General features: G+C 43.6%; 1 protein-coding gene across 4 annotated transcripts in view; it reads left to right on the top strand.

Moving 5' to 3' along the window:
• FGF1 (fibroblast growth factor 1 (acidic)) overlaps positions 1–15,367 on the top strand; it is a 90,369-nt gene extending 75,002 nt beyond the window's left edge. For 2 of the 4 annotated variants that reach the window (XM_008572975.1, XM_008572976.1), the window contains exons 3-4: positions 9,779–9,882; positions 14,769–15,168. In XM_008572975.1, the coding sequence (XP_008571197.1) occupies positions 9,779–9,882; positions 14,769–14,963 (299 nt within the window). In that variant the 3' untranslated portion in view covers positions 14,964–15,168. Of the gene's footprint in view, positions 1–9,778; positions 9,883–14,768 lie in introns of all 4 variants that reach the window. The other 2 variants (XM_008572974.1, XM_008572977.1) reach the window with 2 other exon arrangements.
• Positions 15,368–17,318: the final 1,951 nt, after the last annotated feature.

Here is a 17,318-nt window from a genome sequence, read left to right as displayed (position 1 = left end):
TGGTTTCTTTTCCTTGATCATTAGCTTGAGCATGACTAGAGACTGTGGTGACAGGTAGAGCGTCACACTCTAAGATTTCCTTCAGGAAGAATATTTCTAAAAGCCAATCCAATATTTAAATAAATCTACCTAAATCATGCAAGATAGTACTGTGTACATGCAAGCTCTACAAGGAAAAAATAAATCCTTTCACAGCTTCTCTTTGTCCCCAACCAGTTGATCTGCCCTGGGCTAAATTGGGAGGTTTTCAAGACTTGTCTTCTTCCCACCTCTAAAAGAACAAATTTCCAAGCACCTACCCTTTCTTATAGTGGTATACATCTACAATGGATGCTTGTTTGTAGGTCATTCTGATAAAGACCTGACTAAAATGTCTCCACTGGTGGGAATTTCTGCCTGTAGAGAAGACGGTTTTGGTTTGTCCCTTTAGCATTCCTCAAATCACAGCTGTGGGCAATTACCAGCACAGGCTGTGAGCACCTGTCCCACTGCCATGCTGGGAATACCAGGCAAAATCAGCCAGGGAGAGCTGCAGCTTCTGGGGCCAAAGGGGTGCAGCTGGTGAGAAGGTTTGTGATGACTCCTGGAGCTTTAGCTCTGGTGTCACCATGACAGAGAGGGTCCCGGAACAGACACAGGTGCAGGGAAGGGGACTGGTGCCAACCTGAGCACAAAGCATTTGAGGAGTGTCTCATGGACCATGAAGCTCTCCTTGGAGTTGTCTTTCTACATTTGTTTGTGTGATTATTTAATGGTTTTCTCTCCCACTGGGCTCCGAGGATGAGGACTTTGTCTCTTACTGCTCGACACTGCAAATATTTGTGTCTAGTACATTGCCTGCCACCTGGTATAATACCCAGTAAACATTGACTTACTGAGTGACTGAATTGTACTGGATGGCAGATAAATTCAAATTCAACAATGCATTCAATAAGTATCCACTGAGCACTGATATGTGCCCGGCATTGCTCTAGTCTCCCATTTCTGCCAAACCACAGCCTGTGAGGTAACTGATTATCAGAGCTCCGGGGACACTGGAGGTAACAGTGCGTGACCACCTCCTAACCGGGAACGTGTGGCACCGGCCACATCTCCTGCTTCCACACTAAGGTCCTTTCTGTATCTCCCTACCACTCCTGACACAACATTATGACAGTGCTTTCTCCCCCAAAACTGATAGATACACAAGGTGGATTCCCACAGCCTGCTGTGTGGGTCAGATGGGTATAGGTGCAGGTCTCAGCACCACTGTTTACTAGTCGTGTGTCACCTTGGGACAGTTACTTCTCCTCTACATGCCTGTTTCTTCGTTTTAAAAATAAGAATGACAGTAGTTCCCATCTCATAGGAAAGTAGGAACTTTAAATGTGATAATGTTTGTGAAAGTGTTTAGCACACTGCTATGCACGTGTTAAATGCTTGAAAAATGGTGTTTATCATCATCATCATCATCATCATCATCCCTCCGCTAACTTGGCCTTCCTCATCTAACCCTCTGATCCTATGTCTGTTGAATTAAATGAATGCTGCGCTTGCTCACAGAACTGAGGGTGATCTCTAGCTCAGCTTCTCTGGGATTTTCTGGCTGGAGCTCCCGAGGCCTGGCACTAGGACATAATGTACCCAAGCCCTGCCCCGTCTCACTTCTCTGGCAGAACAAGCTGGTTTGGGCAAAGACAAGGAGAAGCTCCACGTTTGATTCTGCTCTTTCTGCTGCAGTTTCCTCTCTGGTGAGGGGAGGCCATGACTCATTCCTCAACAGCATTAATAACTGGAACAGTAGCTAGAGAATGACAATACATTCACGAGCATCCCCAACCTGCACCTCCTCCTGCCGCCCACAAGCCCTCGCCTCCCCCAGCACGTACAAGGCTGCAGCGGGAGCAGGCTTTCCAGCAGCACTCACCACACAGACGGAAACGTTCTTGAGCACAGTGCATGCCAATCAAATATTTATAAATCAAGCCACATCCTAAAGGCACAAGGGGAGTTCGTGGGTCAAAAGAATCCTATTTTGCAGTCTTTTAAAAAGGGCAGGCTGCTCTTCAGGGAAGTCCCTCCCGCCCTGTTGTTTTGTGGAGCTCAGACTTGCATTCTCTGCTCTGATATGACTTGGCACCTAACAGTAAAGCATTTTGCTCTCCACCAGCTTGGGCCCAAAGTCACAACAGCTTTTCAAATGACCACAGTGGGTGGAGCTGGGTCTTGTTGCCAGATGTCACAGAGAGGGGAAGGCTTCCCAGCAGGAATGTTCTCCCCAACAGGGAATTCTAACCCTCGTCATATGTGATGTAAAGGACTCCCTGCGGCTCCTTCCCACCACCCCTTATCTGATTATACAGAGGGATTTTTCTAGATAAACTTAAAAAAAAGATATATATATATATATATATATATATATATATATATGTATGTATGTATCACTCAGTCTCTAGACTATATCAAAATTTTCCAGGCACCTTTTTCAGACCCTAAAGGAGTAGACACCTTTACAAATTTTAAGAAAAGTCTTTTTCATACACATATATATATTCCAAACCACTGGAATTTTCCCCCTCAAATTTGATTTTTTTTCCCCTTCTCTGTCTTTCTCTAATGTTTTATGGAGTCCAGCTTGTGGCTACATTTTAATTATAAATGCCACTGACATAAAACAACCTCACCAAGTTCTGAATGAGGCTGACCTCACTTTGGGTAAACACAGCAAAGGACGGGAAGTCTCCAACCCAGAATAAACTAGGCACGTAATCTCTTTTGGTCTCTCCTTGGAGCACAGAGGTGGAAAGCGGCTTAAAGGCCACAGATGTGCCATAGAAGCAGAACCTACCTTACCACGCATTTCTCTGGCTGAATGCACCAGTTGTAATCTTATCTTTAAAAATTCCTAGGTCAGGAGGGCAAGATGCTAGGATGGCTTGGGGCTTGGAAATGGGGCAGAGTGCCCCAAAGCTCACTTCTCTTGGCACTGGCAGGCTCATAACTCCGTTTCCTTCTTTCTACCCTTGGAAAGTAAGGGACCACATGCCTCACTGTGGACAAACTACTGCTAAGACCTAATGGGAGGCTTTGGGGAGCAGAGGAGAAAACCTAAGATACAGATTTACAATTCCTCAGACAAAAGGTGTGAACACCTAGTTGGAGTCTGGTATATTCACTCAAAAACTCTGGGTTCCCCTTTACATAGGTTCCCTACATATGCAGAAACCCATAAAGGGGTTTATTGTGGACTGGGTGGTGCAGGGATGCGAATCCTTAACGTTGGTGTTATAACATCATGAAGGATGAGTTTAAATAAAGACAAGGTAGGAGCATGATCAACAAAAGTGATTTTGCACATTTCAGGTTATTTGACATTTATTTTTGATAAATAGACCATTCCCAAACACACCCTAATGCATTCCTAATAAAGGAGCAGGACTCTGGATCCTAATGGGGACACTGATGGGCACAATCCACCAAGCAAACAGTACCAATCCTCTTCTAGTATATTCTTAAAATGTTTTATCAATTTGAATTTCTCTAAGAGATTTATATCTATCCTAGAGTATCTTTTAAAAAGTTGCTTTCCGGGGCCGGCCCGGTGGCGCACTGCTACAGTGCGCCGCTTGGGAAGCGCGGCGGCGCTCCCACTGAGGGTTCGGATCCCACATGCGGACCGGCTGCTCACTGGCTGAGCGAGGTGTGGGAGCAGCACCGAGGGTTGCGATCCCGTTGCCGGTCCCGGTCCGGTGCGGGCGCAACACTGAGGGTTGCGATCCGTTGCCGGTCACGAAAAAAGACAAAAAGGGAAAAAAAAAAAGTTGCTTTCCATTTCTCCTGCTAAATTAAAAGTTGTCCCCACTTCAGAACTGGGACAAAAGAGGTACACTATGAGCAACAGATTTGTCTCATTTTTCGAAAAACTCTTGTTCCTTCATCCTTAGGATGCTTTAGAACCACTGACCTCTCTGGTCATAGACAGCAAGTCCTAAATTCCCTGTATGGGATAAAAAAGAGGTGCTCCCCCCAGCTATGGGAACTAACCTGGTGGAGGGTGTTGGAAAGGGGAATGAACAGAGAAGCTGCAGCTTTCGTAGCCCATCACCCCACCCTGCCTCCCCAGTTCTCCTGGGTCCCTGTCCGCCCCCAAGAAGACCCACCTTTTATGGATATCTATGCTCAGATCTGCATGCAATGTGGGGCCAGGCCTGAGCTGGGTCAAAGAACATCTCAGGAGTCACCAGCAACAAAAAATAGGAGTTGTGGCCAGCTCTGAGTGTTTGCCCATTGACTGAGAACAGAGCTGTAAGCATCAAGTACCACTCTGAGAGGGACAAAAGAGAATTTAGCAAACACCAGCAGCCCCAGCACCCAGTGTCAGCAGGACCACCAAGCGGGCTGTTCTTCCTCCAGATTGATTTGAAAGAAATAAACTGTTAGGATGAAGAAGACATTCTCTCCAGTCTTCTCCCCAGCCTTAGCACTTCTTACCCTCCCCAGAGCAGTGTGTATGAATTTGGTCTATATCTAGCCGCAGTTTCATACTTTACTGCATATGTACTCAGGAGCTATGAACCTTGTGTTGTGTTTTCTATGAACTTGTCATCAAGGATTTACTACGTTCTCCCACAATTTTGCTTTTTTCACTTTTTGTTATTTTCTACTTTTCTTTAAAAGGGAAAAAGAGAGATATATGAGGGCCAGCCCTGTGGCTCACTCGGGAGAGTGCAGCGCTGGTAGTGCTGAGGCCGCGGGTTCAGATCCTATATAGGGATGGCCAGTGCGCTCACGGGCTGAGGGTGCTGTGGACTTATCCGTTGGAAAAAAAAAAAAAAAGAGATATAGATCTATCTATCTCTATCTATAGAGAAAGGGATAGCAGTTTCGTTGCAGTTTCTGCACTTTTGTTTATCTATAGAGAAAGGGATAGCGTTTTGTTGCAGTTTCTGCACTTTTGTTTGCTTTTAGCTGAAAAACAACTGAGATTTTTTGTTCTCTTGTTTTATTATTCATAGGTTTAATTGTCTGTATCCCTAATGTGTGCAAGTCCTCAGTGCAGGGACCACTCCTGACACTGAGCACAATCCCAGCACACAGCAGACGACTGACTGTATACTGACTGAACGGCTCTCCGTGCCCCCCACGTGGCACTGCTATGAGAGGAAGAAGCTTCTGTCGTGTGGCCGCCTCCCCCCCACCCGGCCCCCCTTTCTCACATGCTCTCCTTCCATGCACGTCCTCAACAGCAGCTGCAACAGGACGCAGGTCTGGAAAACTGGAATGAAATCACACTAGAAAGCTGGACATCTAGGCAGCTACATGATCAGCTCAGGCTGGGTTTTGCTCCTTCCTGCCAGCCCTGCTTGCAGAAGGGTATATGTTTAGGAAACTTAGCCAGAAAGAAATCCAGTGAAAATGAGCTATGAAACTTGGACATCCTGGAGAAATAATATTTACAGAGGAAACTCTCGAGACGAACTCTCACCAGCGCAACAGCCCTGGTGCTGGGGCTCCTGGCTGAGGGCTGCAGTCATGTGCTAAGTAGCCTCTGGCTCTTGTTTACTCTGTGAGGCTTTTCACGGCCATGGTGAGACTGCACCAATGGCAAGCCAACTCTTAGCCCCGTGGCCAGACAAATGGGTACTCTCTAAGGCAGCAGAACAGAAATGAACCAGGAAATGGAAAGCTTTTAAAATATCTTCCCTGATGACTTAAAAGAGCCTGCCCTTATGGAATTCTGTAGCACCTATAATGTGTTTGACTAAATACCTCCATTTATGGGTGGTAGGTGGAAAAAAGTCCCAGGCAACTAACCTCACTCCATTCCGTGGACACAAATGGGATCCTGGATGAACACTCGCCATCTTGTACACGTCTGATCTCGAATGAGAGAGGTTCTGAGCAGGGGAGTGTGGCTGGATTTGGACCAACCCATCCCATAAAGTGTAGCCCAAGAGGGTGTGTGAAAGAGAGGAAAAACCAGGATACCTGGAGTCCTCAAGCCTGGGTCTGGTCAGGTTTTGTTCCTTCTTGTAAGTAAATCTTTTGTGAAACATGCTCTTAACAAGCTTCAGCCCCTCAACTGCAGGGCAGTGCCAGCTTCCTCCAGGGATTGCTGTGAGATGAGGCCACATAAGCACAGCAGAAATGATAATAACAGTACTGGCCACTCCCCATGCATTGGATCACTTAATCCCCCAACAACTATCATTATGGATAAGGAGACAGAGGTAAATAATTTGCCCAGTGATTGCACAGGTAACACATGGCTAAGCCAGCATTTAAATTCATGCACTTTGATTCTGGAGTCCACACTGTTTAATCTCACACTGTATACATCAAGACAGAAACTAGCATGATGCCTGCCTGGCACATTATAGGTGATCAATAAATGGCTATCCTCCTCCTTTGGTCTCTCTTAAATATGAAAGATTATGTTAAGAAACTGACAGGAAAATCTATGTGAAAGTTCTCAGAAAACCATGAGGTCTGAAAACCATGAAAATACAGGACTTTTTTTTTTTAAGGCTTTATTGAGATATAATTCAGATACCATACAATTTATCCATTTAAAGTATATGATTCAGTTCTTCTTACCACTTTTCTTATCAGAGTTGTGCAATCATCTTCACAATCAATTTTAGGACATTTTCAAAAAGAAACCCCTCATTCCTTAACCATAATTCCCCAGCTCCACCCCACCCCCGTCCAGGCCCTGGCTGCCACTAATCTACTTGCTGTCTTTATGGACTTGCCTGTTTGGGACATTTCATTTAAATGGAATCATAAAACATGTGGTCCTTTCGGACTGGCTTTTTTTTTTTTTTCCACTTAGCACTGTGTCTTCAAGATTCATCCAAGTTGTGGCATGTATAAGTACCTCCTTCCTTTTTATTGCTGAATAATATTCTATGGCATGTAGTAGTATTATTAAAGTATCTACTTGCTTCATAGACTGTTTGGCCTGGAAAAAACTGTATAGAGATTGAACCCAAACACCTTCCATTTTACTGATAAGGAGACTGTGGCCGAGAGTGGCTAAGTAGCCTACCCAAGGCCACCTGCTGGTTGGTGGCAGAACCCAGCTGTACACCTCTCAACTTGGTCCCATCTTAACTTCGCTCCACAGGGTGTTACTAGAAACATAATTCAAGTGCACAGCTGACTGATGATGGACCAGCAGAATCGTCTCTGCCAATATTAGCCTAATGTCATTCATTCAGCAAATATATATTGACCGTCCTCTGTGTGCAGGTCACTGTGTGAGGTGCTGGGGACTCAACGGGCAACAGGACAGGCAAGATCCCTGCCCTTCCTCTCACAGTGTACATTCTCCTGGGGAGGCAGACATAAATGGGTAAACCCCGAAATAATAAAATAATTGTATGGTAAGTGCCACGAAAGAAACAGAGCAGACAAGAGGCCAGGAAAGAATGATGTGGCATTAGTGGGAGGTGAAAGTACAGAGAGTCATAAGGTACTCGGGGGAGGCCTCTCTGAGGAGGGATATTTATGCTGAGGCCTGGAGGAGAGCCAACCTTGTAACTGTCTGGAGGAAGAAGGTACCAGACAGAGGACATAGCATGTGCAAAGATCCTGGGGCAGGAAAGAGCTTTGTGTGTTGAAGGAGTGGAAGAGGTGACACAGAGTGACTGAGCAGTGAGTGTTGTGATTTGAGGCTAGAGAGGGCAGGGACCAGATCACCACAGAGGCCCTTTGGCCTGTTCTCTCATGACTACACTCTCCGAGCTAACCAAAGATAGGAAGACCTGTGGGAAAGTAGATCAGTGGCTTCCAGTTCCCTTCCTGTGAATTAAACTCCACTCACCACAGGAAGCTAGAGGAAGTCCTGAGTCTCTATAGCAAAGACTTCCAAGGACAAGAGAATTGCATCTTCAGGGAGGGTGACATAACTACGTATCACCCTTGGGATGAATCAGAAGACAAGGAAACAAAGGGAAATGAGAAAATACAGGCACATTAATAGGGAAGTGGTTAAATGACTGTGGTATAGCCACATAATGGAGCACGATTCAACTAGCAAAATGAATAAAATTAACTTTTTCAGTACTGATGTAGAAGGATTTTGAGTTAGTCATTAAGCAAAAGCACGCTGCAGACCATGTCTATAATATGTTACCATTTGTGTGAAACAAAAGGTGTGAAATAGTATGTATTTGGCAATATATGCATACGATCCCTCTAGAAGGATACACATAAGACGTGTCTAGGAGGGTTTCCTTGTCTGTCTCTGTCTCAGTCTCTGCCCGGGGGAATGTACATGTACACCCTGTAGGAAGGGCAAGGATCTTGTCTGCCCTGTTTACGTTGTGTCTCCATTGGTTGCAAGGAGGTATGGGGGGAGGGGACTTTTCTCTGTCTCCTCTGATATGGTTTACAGATTTGAAACATGTGAATGTATTTCCTGTTCAAAGAAATTAAATAAAAAATTAAAACAAAGAAAAGACAATGAGGGGTCCAGATCTGCCCACCAAGGCCCTGCGTTCCAGCCTCCCCTACCCCTCAGCCTCTGATAAGCTGACCCTTAGAGACAGTCAGCTTGTCCTCCTGGAGAACTATTGGGTGGCCACTGTTTCCTGGTCTAGATTTCACTCCCAGTCGTAATGACGGTTGTAACCGTCTGCTGACCAAAGAAATTGTCCAGAAGAATCCAGAATCAATTCCATTTTTCAATGTGAACCATCAAAGTGCCTCCCTCCAGAGGCACCCCAGGGTGAATGAACAAATGAATAATTATCAAGTGGGTATTGGATTCCAATTATGTATCCAGCACTGGGCAAGGCGCCTTAGGAGAATCAATCAGTGTGAGCGGGGAGAGTGTAACTCACAGTCCTCGCCCTCGATCTCAAGGCTTCTCAACCTGGCACTATCGACTCTTTGGGCTGATAATTCTTTGTTGTGGGGGCTGTCCTAAGCAGTGCAAGATGTTTAGCAGCATCCCTGGCCTTTATCTGCTAGATGCCAATAGCACACCACTTCCTCCAGCTGTGACAACCCAAACTGTCTCCAGACATTGCCAAATGTCCCCTGTGGAACAAAGTCACCCCCAGCTAAGAACCACTGTTCTCATCACTGCGTTTCCAGGTAACTGCTTCATTCCCTCAGTCAGAAGTGGGGATTCTTCCTCTGGCTGTACCCTAGTTAGGTTGTCAGAGAGGTGAAGGGGTTGACTGAATTTCATTGTGGGTGGGTTCCCTGAATTTCATATGTGGCCACCCATCCTCACTCCCTGGGAACCTCTTCTGTCTGGGAAAATTACAATCTCAGATTTGAAAAAATAACAATGTGTTGACAAGTGTCTCTCCCACGCCTAGAAGGCCTAGGCCATAAAAAGGCACCCCGCATAGCAGGGGTGATAACTAAAGCAGAACGTGCTCAGGCCATGCCTGCTTCTAGCACCCCCAGACTGCTGGAACCATGGAGCCCAGGAAGCGAATGCCATAGCCTCCTGTGATTGTCTTCCTCCAGGGGACAGAGAGCGGAGAGGGGCACTGTGAAGGTGCCCACAGGGCCACTTAGCAACAAACAGGGTGGACAGGTAGGTAGGCCAGCCTGCTGTGGTCTGTCCTCCCTCTCTCAAGAACACAATTCCCAATGGGCAGCTTTCTTTGGAAGGCAAAGAAAAGGGACAGTATTTCCACGTTTTGATTAATTTGGGGCTCATCCTTGTGGGCAACATGAATGAGCAGAATTTTCCATCGCCAACTGTCCTGGCTGCCGGGCTCTATGGGCAAGAGCTAGTGTTTATTTACTTTTGCTCATGTTATTTTTATTCCAGTTCAGCTGCAGCTCAGTGCGGAAAGCGTGGGTGAGGTGTATATAAAGAGCACCGAGACCGGCCAGTACTTGGCCATGGACACCGACGGGCTTTTATACGGCTCAGTAAGTATGAGGCTGACTTGCTTCCAGATACAGCCGAGGTTTGAGGTTTCCAGAAATCTTGTTACATCGAGTGATGCAAACTATAAAGCAACAATTAGTCTCTGTTTGTTGTTTTTTCCAGTAGGATTCCCACCCTCTACCCTGTCTTATTTTAGGCACAAACATAAAAGGGTTTCTTGTGGTATTCTCTCAAAATACTCAGATGTATTATCATATAAACATAGAGGAAACATTGATTGATGTTTTGGTAACTCATCCGTTACTCATTTCAGAATATCTAATCCCACTTCATTCATTCATTCCAAAAACGTTTCTTGAGCACCTACTACATGCTATGGGTGTGTCTCTTAATGCTTTTTACAAAAATTGCAGAGCCCTGACTCTAGTAGTTCATATGTCATGCATAAAACTTTGAAAAGAGCTCCTCTTACTCTGGAAGGACCACCTAAAAGGATGAAAAGTTTAATGCCTTAATTCAGCATTTATCAAATGCCTCCTGTGTCTAAGTGCTGTGTTAGATCCTTAAAGCGGTGTAAGGATGAATGAGCCACATGCAGAGGTGTGGTCTGTTTATTCAATATCTAAAATCTTCCACATCACCTGCTTGTCCCTCTCATAGTTACTGCTTTATATGGGTTTGACCCAGTGTATAGGTCTTTGTGAGAAAGCAATAGAAATGGAGGTAATCTTATTTTGTTCCTATTGGTTTCTCTGTCAAAAGATTTAACTGGAGAGAGAGCTGAAACCAATGACTGCTAGATTTAAAATTATTTCTGGATTTTGGTGATTCCTTCTCTGTAACCTAACAGTTTATAATTAAGGCGGGGCTGTCATGCATGACCCTATCCAGAACCCCTTCCTTCCTTTCATGAAGATGTCTATAAAAAGGCAGCCAGTGGGGGGATTTTAGTCTGGGGCTTCCTTTAACTCCTATCAAATTGCCAAGTAACAGTGGGCGCAGGAAACCCTCTCCTGAAGCAGTAATCTCAGCCATCTGAGATGTTCCAGATGTAATCTCTTTTTTCTCATGCTGCCCGCTAGGGGTCAGGAGATGAAATCATCTGAGTAAGAAGTGGCCTCTAATATGCCGTTTGCTGAAATACAGGTCAACCAGGACAAGTTTAAGGGGTTTGGAGCATAGGTAGTGACTGCTACGTGGGGAGTCGACTTCTTTTTTAAGGCAGTACTTCCCCTTACTAATCAAGTCAATCAATCCATCATTCAGTCTTAGACTCATAATTGAATCCCACAGTTATGCCACTTTGGCAAGTTACTTACTCTTGTCCAAAATGGGGACAGTAACCACCTCATACAGAGCTTGAGAGGATCCAGTGAGACGACACACAGAATGCACCCACCACAGCGCCTGGCGCGTGGGAGGCACCACATCCATGGTAGCCACAGGACAAATAATCAGCTTATTAATCCCAACTCTCACTGTGTCTTAGGTTACAGGTTACAGTTTTATGGCTTTTCCCCCATTAAATCAATTTTGATGTTTATTACAACCTTCTTTTCCTTACATAAAAATATTGAGGGGAAACTCCCCAAATACAATTTTCTCCAGGCCCCAGGCACCCCCTTCTCCTACCATAGCCCTGGCCGGCACTGTAATTCACCTGAAATATGATCTTAGTGTATTATGCCTAAGGAATTTTGCATTTTCCCACTAATAAAGAGAAGTTCTAAAATATCTCAAGGCTCTGCTTTATGCTCTTATCACATTTTAAGTTTTAGTCCATCCCGATTCAAATTTGTGTGTGTGTGGAAAGGTTGTATTTACTTACAAAATAAGTTTGAAAGACTATATACCAAAATATTAATATCTCTGGGGGTGGTAAGTGGGTGATTTGATAATATATATCAAAATATATAAATAAATACCTTCATGTATTTTCCAAATTTTCTACAGTGAGTATATGTCACGTATGTAATTGGGAAAAAAGCATGCTAAATATAACCATGAAAACAATGGGCATGAATCTATAGTTGATCCACATGCCCTCTGCATTGTACCAAGTGCGCAACAAGCACTGACAAATCCTGCTTGAGGGACAGAGCTCCGCCGACTTGGCCTGCTGACTCAGCCTATGACTCAGCCATTCTGCATAGGTCAACTGCACCAGTGTAATAGAGACATCAGGTGGGGAATGTGGCCGTCCTCACCTTCGTCACAGCAAATAGGCCTGACGCCCACTGAGGGGCATCATGGGGTGAGACCCCCTACTGGGGAGTGGGCAACCCACACGGGTCCACATCTGCCCACCTCCTTCCACCCCCAGCAATGTGCATCAAACACTAAATGTCTGGACTAAGTTCCTCTAGAGGCAGCAGAGTCATCCTATTAAATATATTTATATCCTATCTTGTTCCAAAATGACCTAAAGTGTCTCACCCAGTTGTCATTTCACTAGACTATAAATAAATAAGAAGCAGGAAACGTCCTGTTACCTAGTCCCTTACTAATAAAAGCTAATTGTATTGACTGCTGTCCATTGTCTCAAGAATCAAAGTAAAGTCACTACTTAGCTGGTCAGCACCTATTATTTGCAAAGCCCTGCGTCTGAGGGGTAGACACAGAGCTGACAGGACTCCATCACTTTCCTCAGTAGGGTTTATAGTCTGATAGGATGAACATGCTCACAAATAGAGAACAATGAACAATATGATTGGAAACTGCCAGAAAGGGAATCACCAACCCCTGCGGGTGAAGAGAGACTATAGAGATAGTATGACTCAAAAAAGGAGAAAAGTCAGATGTGTTAGGTCCCTGGAAGGACAACACACAGCATCAGTGATTTGCTATATCTGTTTTAAATCCAAATATAACAAATGTATTCTAAAATGCTGACAAATAAAGAAGAAGAAAAAAAGATGTTCATTATTCAGATATTAAACCTGAAAGAAGAAGAAAAATAAATAAATAAAATAGCCTTTCTTTAAAAAAAAAAAAAAAAGCCAGAAAGCAAACCTCAGGCTCAGAAGCTCTGATGGGCAACAGTGTCTGGCCAGATTTAATAATTTTTTATTTTCCTAATTTTTCTATGATTACCGTATTTAAAGCAATTCGTTCTCCATTTACTTAGTGATACAAAATACACTCATAAAACAATTTTATATGCCTTGAATACACACAGAGCAACTCTAGAAGGACAGACAAGAAACTGGTAACAGAGGTTGCCTTGATTTTAGGGCCACTTAGCAGCTGGGGGCAGGAATGGAATTCAACTTACTTTTAACAGTTTACCCTGTAAAAATCTGTACCATGTGTATGTGTTACCTATTCAAAAAATAAACCTTAATTTAAAAATAAATTTAAGCAAAGAAAATAAAATAAAATGCTGACAAATAGAAAGTTCAAAAACTGGGTTCCCCCCACTAACAGATGAATTACAAGTAAACAAAACAGGGGTTGGTAGATATTTTTCAAGTAACTACACTATTTAATATGTGTGGCTATATTTCCAGCTTAATAGATTTAGAGCTGCACTAGATTCCACTGTACGGAAGTGCCTTTTCATGCATATGTAGGTTGCTTCCAATTTGTTGCCATTCTATTCAATGCTTCAAAGACCACCTGGAAAATACAGTTTCACACTTGCTTAACTATCTCCTAAGGGTCAATTTCTAGAAGTGAAATTTCCAGGTCAAAGGTAATGCATATTTTAAATTTTGATTCACATTGCCACTCTACCCTCAGAAAGTTTCCACCAATTTATCTCACCAACGTGTGTGTTTTCTGCACTCTCACCAATACTAAGACTTATAAATGTTTTTAATCGTTGCAGATACTACAGCAAATATATGATAAATAATTTAATTTGCATTTTTCTTGCTACTGGTAGTGAATATGTTTTCTTAGGTTTATTGCCTTCTTTTAAAACAGCACATAAAACATGCCATTTTGACATCAAAAGTCTATATCCATATAGCCTCGTCTATTGTGTGTATATATAAAGAGATATAGGGAAGGACGTTTATCAACTGTTAACAGTTGCCTCTTTCTGATGGTGGGCTTTGGAGTGCTTTTTTCTTTTAAATAAAGTTGCAATTTTTTTTAAAGTTCAATTCTTTTATAAGTAGCATCTTTTTATGACTCTTCTTATTAAGTAGTGAAAACAAAGTTATTTTCATGTTTTAAACACTTATTTAAGTTCCAGCATATGTTTTACGTTTAGGACAAATTTTGCACAAGCATTTATGCTCGTAAAAATACTGAGGTAAAAATCTTTATATTGTTAGTGAAAATCACTGGGAGGAAAAGGAATATTAGCAGGTTTTCATTTATTCTTCAAGTCCAAATGTGAAAATCCCCGCTGCATTGTGGTCTGGTTTTGCCCATTATGAATGTTTTTCCATGGTCATGCCTATGTGCCAGGCCTCTCCAGAGACAAAAGATCATCCCTACCCTCAAGGTACTTATAGTCAAGTAGAATCTCCTCAACAGGAGATTCTAGAGTCCTGCAGACAGTAAATGGCAGGGGAACTTAGAATAATAGCAAATTCATATTTAAGGCTCATTTGTACTGGGTGCTGTTCTCGGTCCTCATGACTATCCTTTGAGACAGGTTCTACCATTATCCCAATTTTCCTGAAAAAGAGACTGAGGCACAGAGAGCTTTAGTAACTTTTCCAAGGTAACACAGCTAGTAAATGGAGGAACTCCATTTAAAACCATTCATTGAAGGCTGACCCTGTGGCGCACTCGGGAGAGTGCAGCGCTGGGAGTGCAGCAGTGCTCCTGCCGCGGGTTCGGATCCTATATAGGGATGACCGGTGCGCTCACAGCGCTCACTGGCTGAGCGCGGTGCGGCCGGTCTCAAAAAGGACAAAAAAAAACAACCATTCATTGATAGTTCTGTTCTCTTTTGGTTTTGTATTTTTAGCAGACACCAAATGAGGAATGTTTGTTCCTGGAAAGGCTGGAGGAAAACCATTACAACACCTACATATCCAAGAAGCATGCAGAGAAAAATTGGTTTGTTGGCCTCAAGAAGAATGGAAGCTGCAAACGCGGTCCTCGGACTCACTATGGCCAGAAAGCAATCTTGTTTCTCCCCCTGCCAGTCTCCTCTGATTAAAGAAATCTGTTCTGGGTGCCGACCACTCCAGAGGAGCCTTGAGGAGTCCTTACCTGGTTGACCCCCAAAAGTTCCTTTGACTATTGGCTGCACTAACCCCCAGCCCACAGAGCCTGAATTTGTAAGCAATGTGCTTCTAAATGTCCAGTTCACTTTTTTGTAGTGCCCTTTACCCCAGCACGGTTTGGGACAGAGGGACCAAATTGCTTCTAGGGTCCAACTGGCTGGCCAGTCTGGGTCTGGGTTTGGATGTCCAGTTGCCTCTGGACACCTGCTGCAGGCTGAGCCTCTCAGTGCAAAGGTGGAGCCGAATGAAGTGTGGTAAGGGGGCTGCCAAGTGGGTCATTAGTAATTTGCACACCACTTCCCTCCCGTGGGTAAAACCTGTCTGCGATTCCCCCAAACATCCGGCATGACTCCCTTTTCTCCTTTCAGTACCCCACAAATATTAACAGAGAAGCTTATAGGTTGGTTAAAAGAAGGCAGCATTCCATGAATAGAAACATGGACAAAGAAATCTCCCTTCTAGAAGGGATTTAAAACGGAAAGGGGAGATTGGATTTTTGGTGGGCAGCTTAAAAGGATGGGATTTCCATGTAGCATAAATGAAGGAGGGAGGTTCAGCCACAGGAAAGCAGAATAAATCCACAGCCTCGGGAGTCATTACTATGCCTTGACCTTCCCAAGGTTATCGGAGCTGCAGGAAACCCCTGGATGATGTCAGGTGGAGAGCACGAGACGTGGTTTCTTGATAAAAGCAAGGACATCGGATGTTGGGAAATTCATCTGGGTCTGGGGAGCGGGCGTGGGAGTGATGAGAAAGAAAGGGAAACATGATCTGGGGGATGTTATTCCTGAACAGGATGATTTGAGAAGTGAGAGGGGAAGATAAATTGACATTGGGCATGTGTCGTGCTTGGCCACAGTAAGCTGAGCCTTTGAGGTCCCAGAGCGGTGCTTCTCCAGCTCTGACATGTCTGCATGTCATCTCGGGTCTGCTTTGAATGCAGATTTTGATTCAGCGGGTCTGGGGTCGAGGTTCTGCATTTCCAACAGGCTCCCAGGTGCTGTGGACGCTGCTGCTTTCCCCCACCACACCTTAAGGAGCACTGTATTCAATGACAGTGGCTCAAATCCCCCACCATCACCTCACCCCCACCCTTGAAAACGCACCCCCACGACTCTCCCTGAATGTTCAGGCAGCATCAAGGGTAGGAAGGCCTGAGTTAAGGAGCATGATTTTAAGGCGCTTTGGCCCAAAGCCTATAAAATGCCCGTTTAGAAGATAGACAAAACATACTTCAAAAATGTTAAACCCTCACAGTTTTTCCCAGGAGACTATTTGTGTTACCATAACTTGTATAAATATGCTTTCTGCTTAAAGTAAACTTGACCAAGTGGCTAGCAAATTAGAAACACCATTCATCTCTGACATACGATACTGATGCCATGTAAAGGCCTTTTATAAGCCATTTTAAATGCACTGTGATACTGTATGTTTTAATTACATTTTAAATATATAGCTCAAAAACTGTTAAACCGTTTAGCATTCAGCCACTGAGAATGGTAATAATAGGATACAACGTATAAACTACTCAATCATCTAATACTTACATTTACCTACACAATGAGATTTTTCTGTTTTCCACTGTGCTGTTACAAATTTTCTTCTGAAAATGGAGACTTTTTATGCTATAATTGTGGATAAAAACTGATGTGAGTGTTAGCTTGCGTTATGTAAGGAACCGAAGTAATTATTAACTGAAGAATAATTCCTTAGTAATTGAACTGTCATATTTAGAATGGAAGAAAAAACAATAATTTGTGATATTTCAAAGCAATAGTGCAATTGAAGAATTGAACTAAGTAAGCTGACATTATGGGTAACAATAGTTTTCTGCATTTGTACAGCAAAATAATTTCATAACCTTTTTTTGTTTTTGTAAGTTGGATAAGATGATTTTATTTTATTTTAGTAAATCTTTGCAGGCAAGTTGGGGATAAGGCAGTATGGTTTAACATCTTTTTAGTATGGAAATTTGGCCAGAAAAAGGTACCCCGAGAGGAAATCTAAGATATTTACAATGGTCCATAATTTTTATTGGATGAGTCCATTTCAAGTATAACATTGGCCAAGAAAAGTTAAATACCATTGCTAACAGATGAGACGAAAGTCTGTGATTTCAGAAACCCAAAACAATGTAGTAGAAACACTTTTGTGACTGGGACACTCTCAGCCCAGTCATCACTCATGTATTCATTCAATGTATATTAAGTGCCTACTGTGTGCCAGGCACTGTACTGGGGGCCTTGTCTGTTAGGTTCGCTGCTGTATCCTCTCCCAGGGCATTATAT

The sequence above is a fragment of the Galeopterus variegatus genome, unplaced genomic scaffold (genome assembly GCF_000696425.1).
Source record: "Galeopterus variegatus unplaced genomic scaffold, G_variegatus-3.0.2 Scaffold858, whole genome shotgun sequence".
NCBI classification, from domain to species: domain Eukaryota; kingdom Metazoa; phylum Chordata; class Mammalia; order Dermoptera; family Cynocephalidae; genus Galeopterus; species Galeopterus variegatus.
Note: the sequence above shows the minus strand (reverse complement) of the source record. Positions and strands in the feature narration are given on the sequence as shown.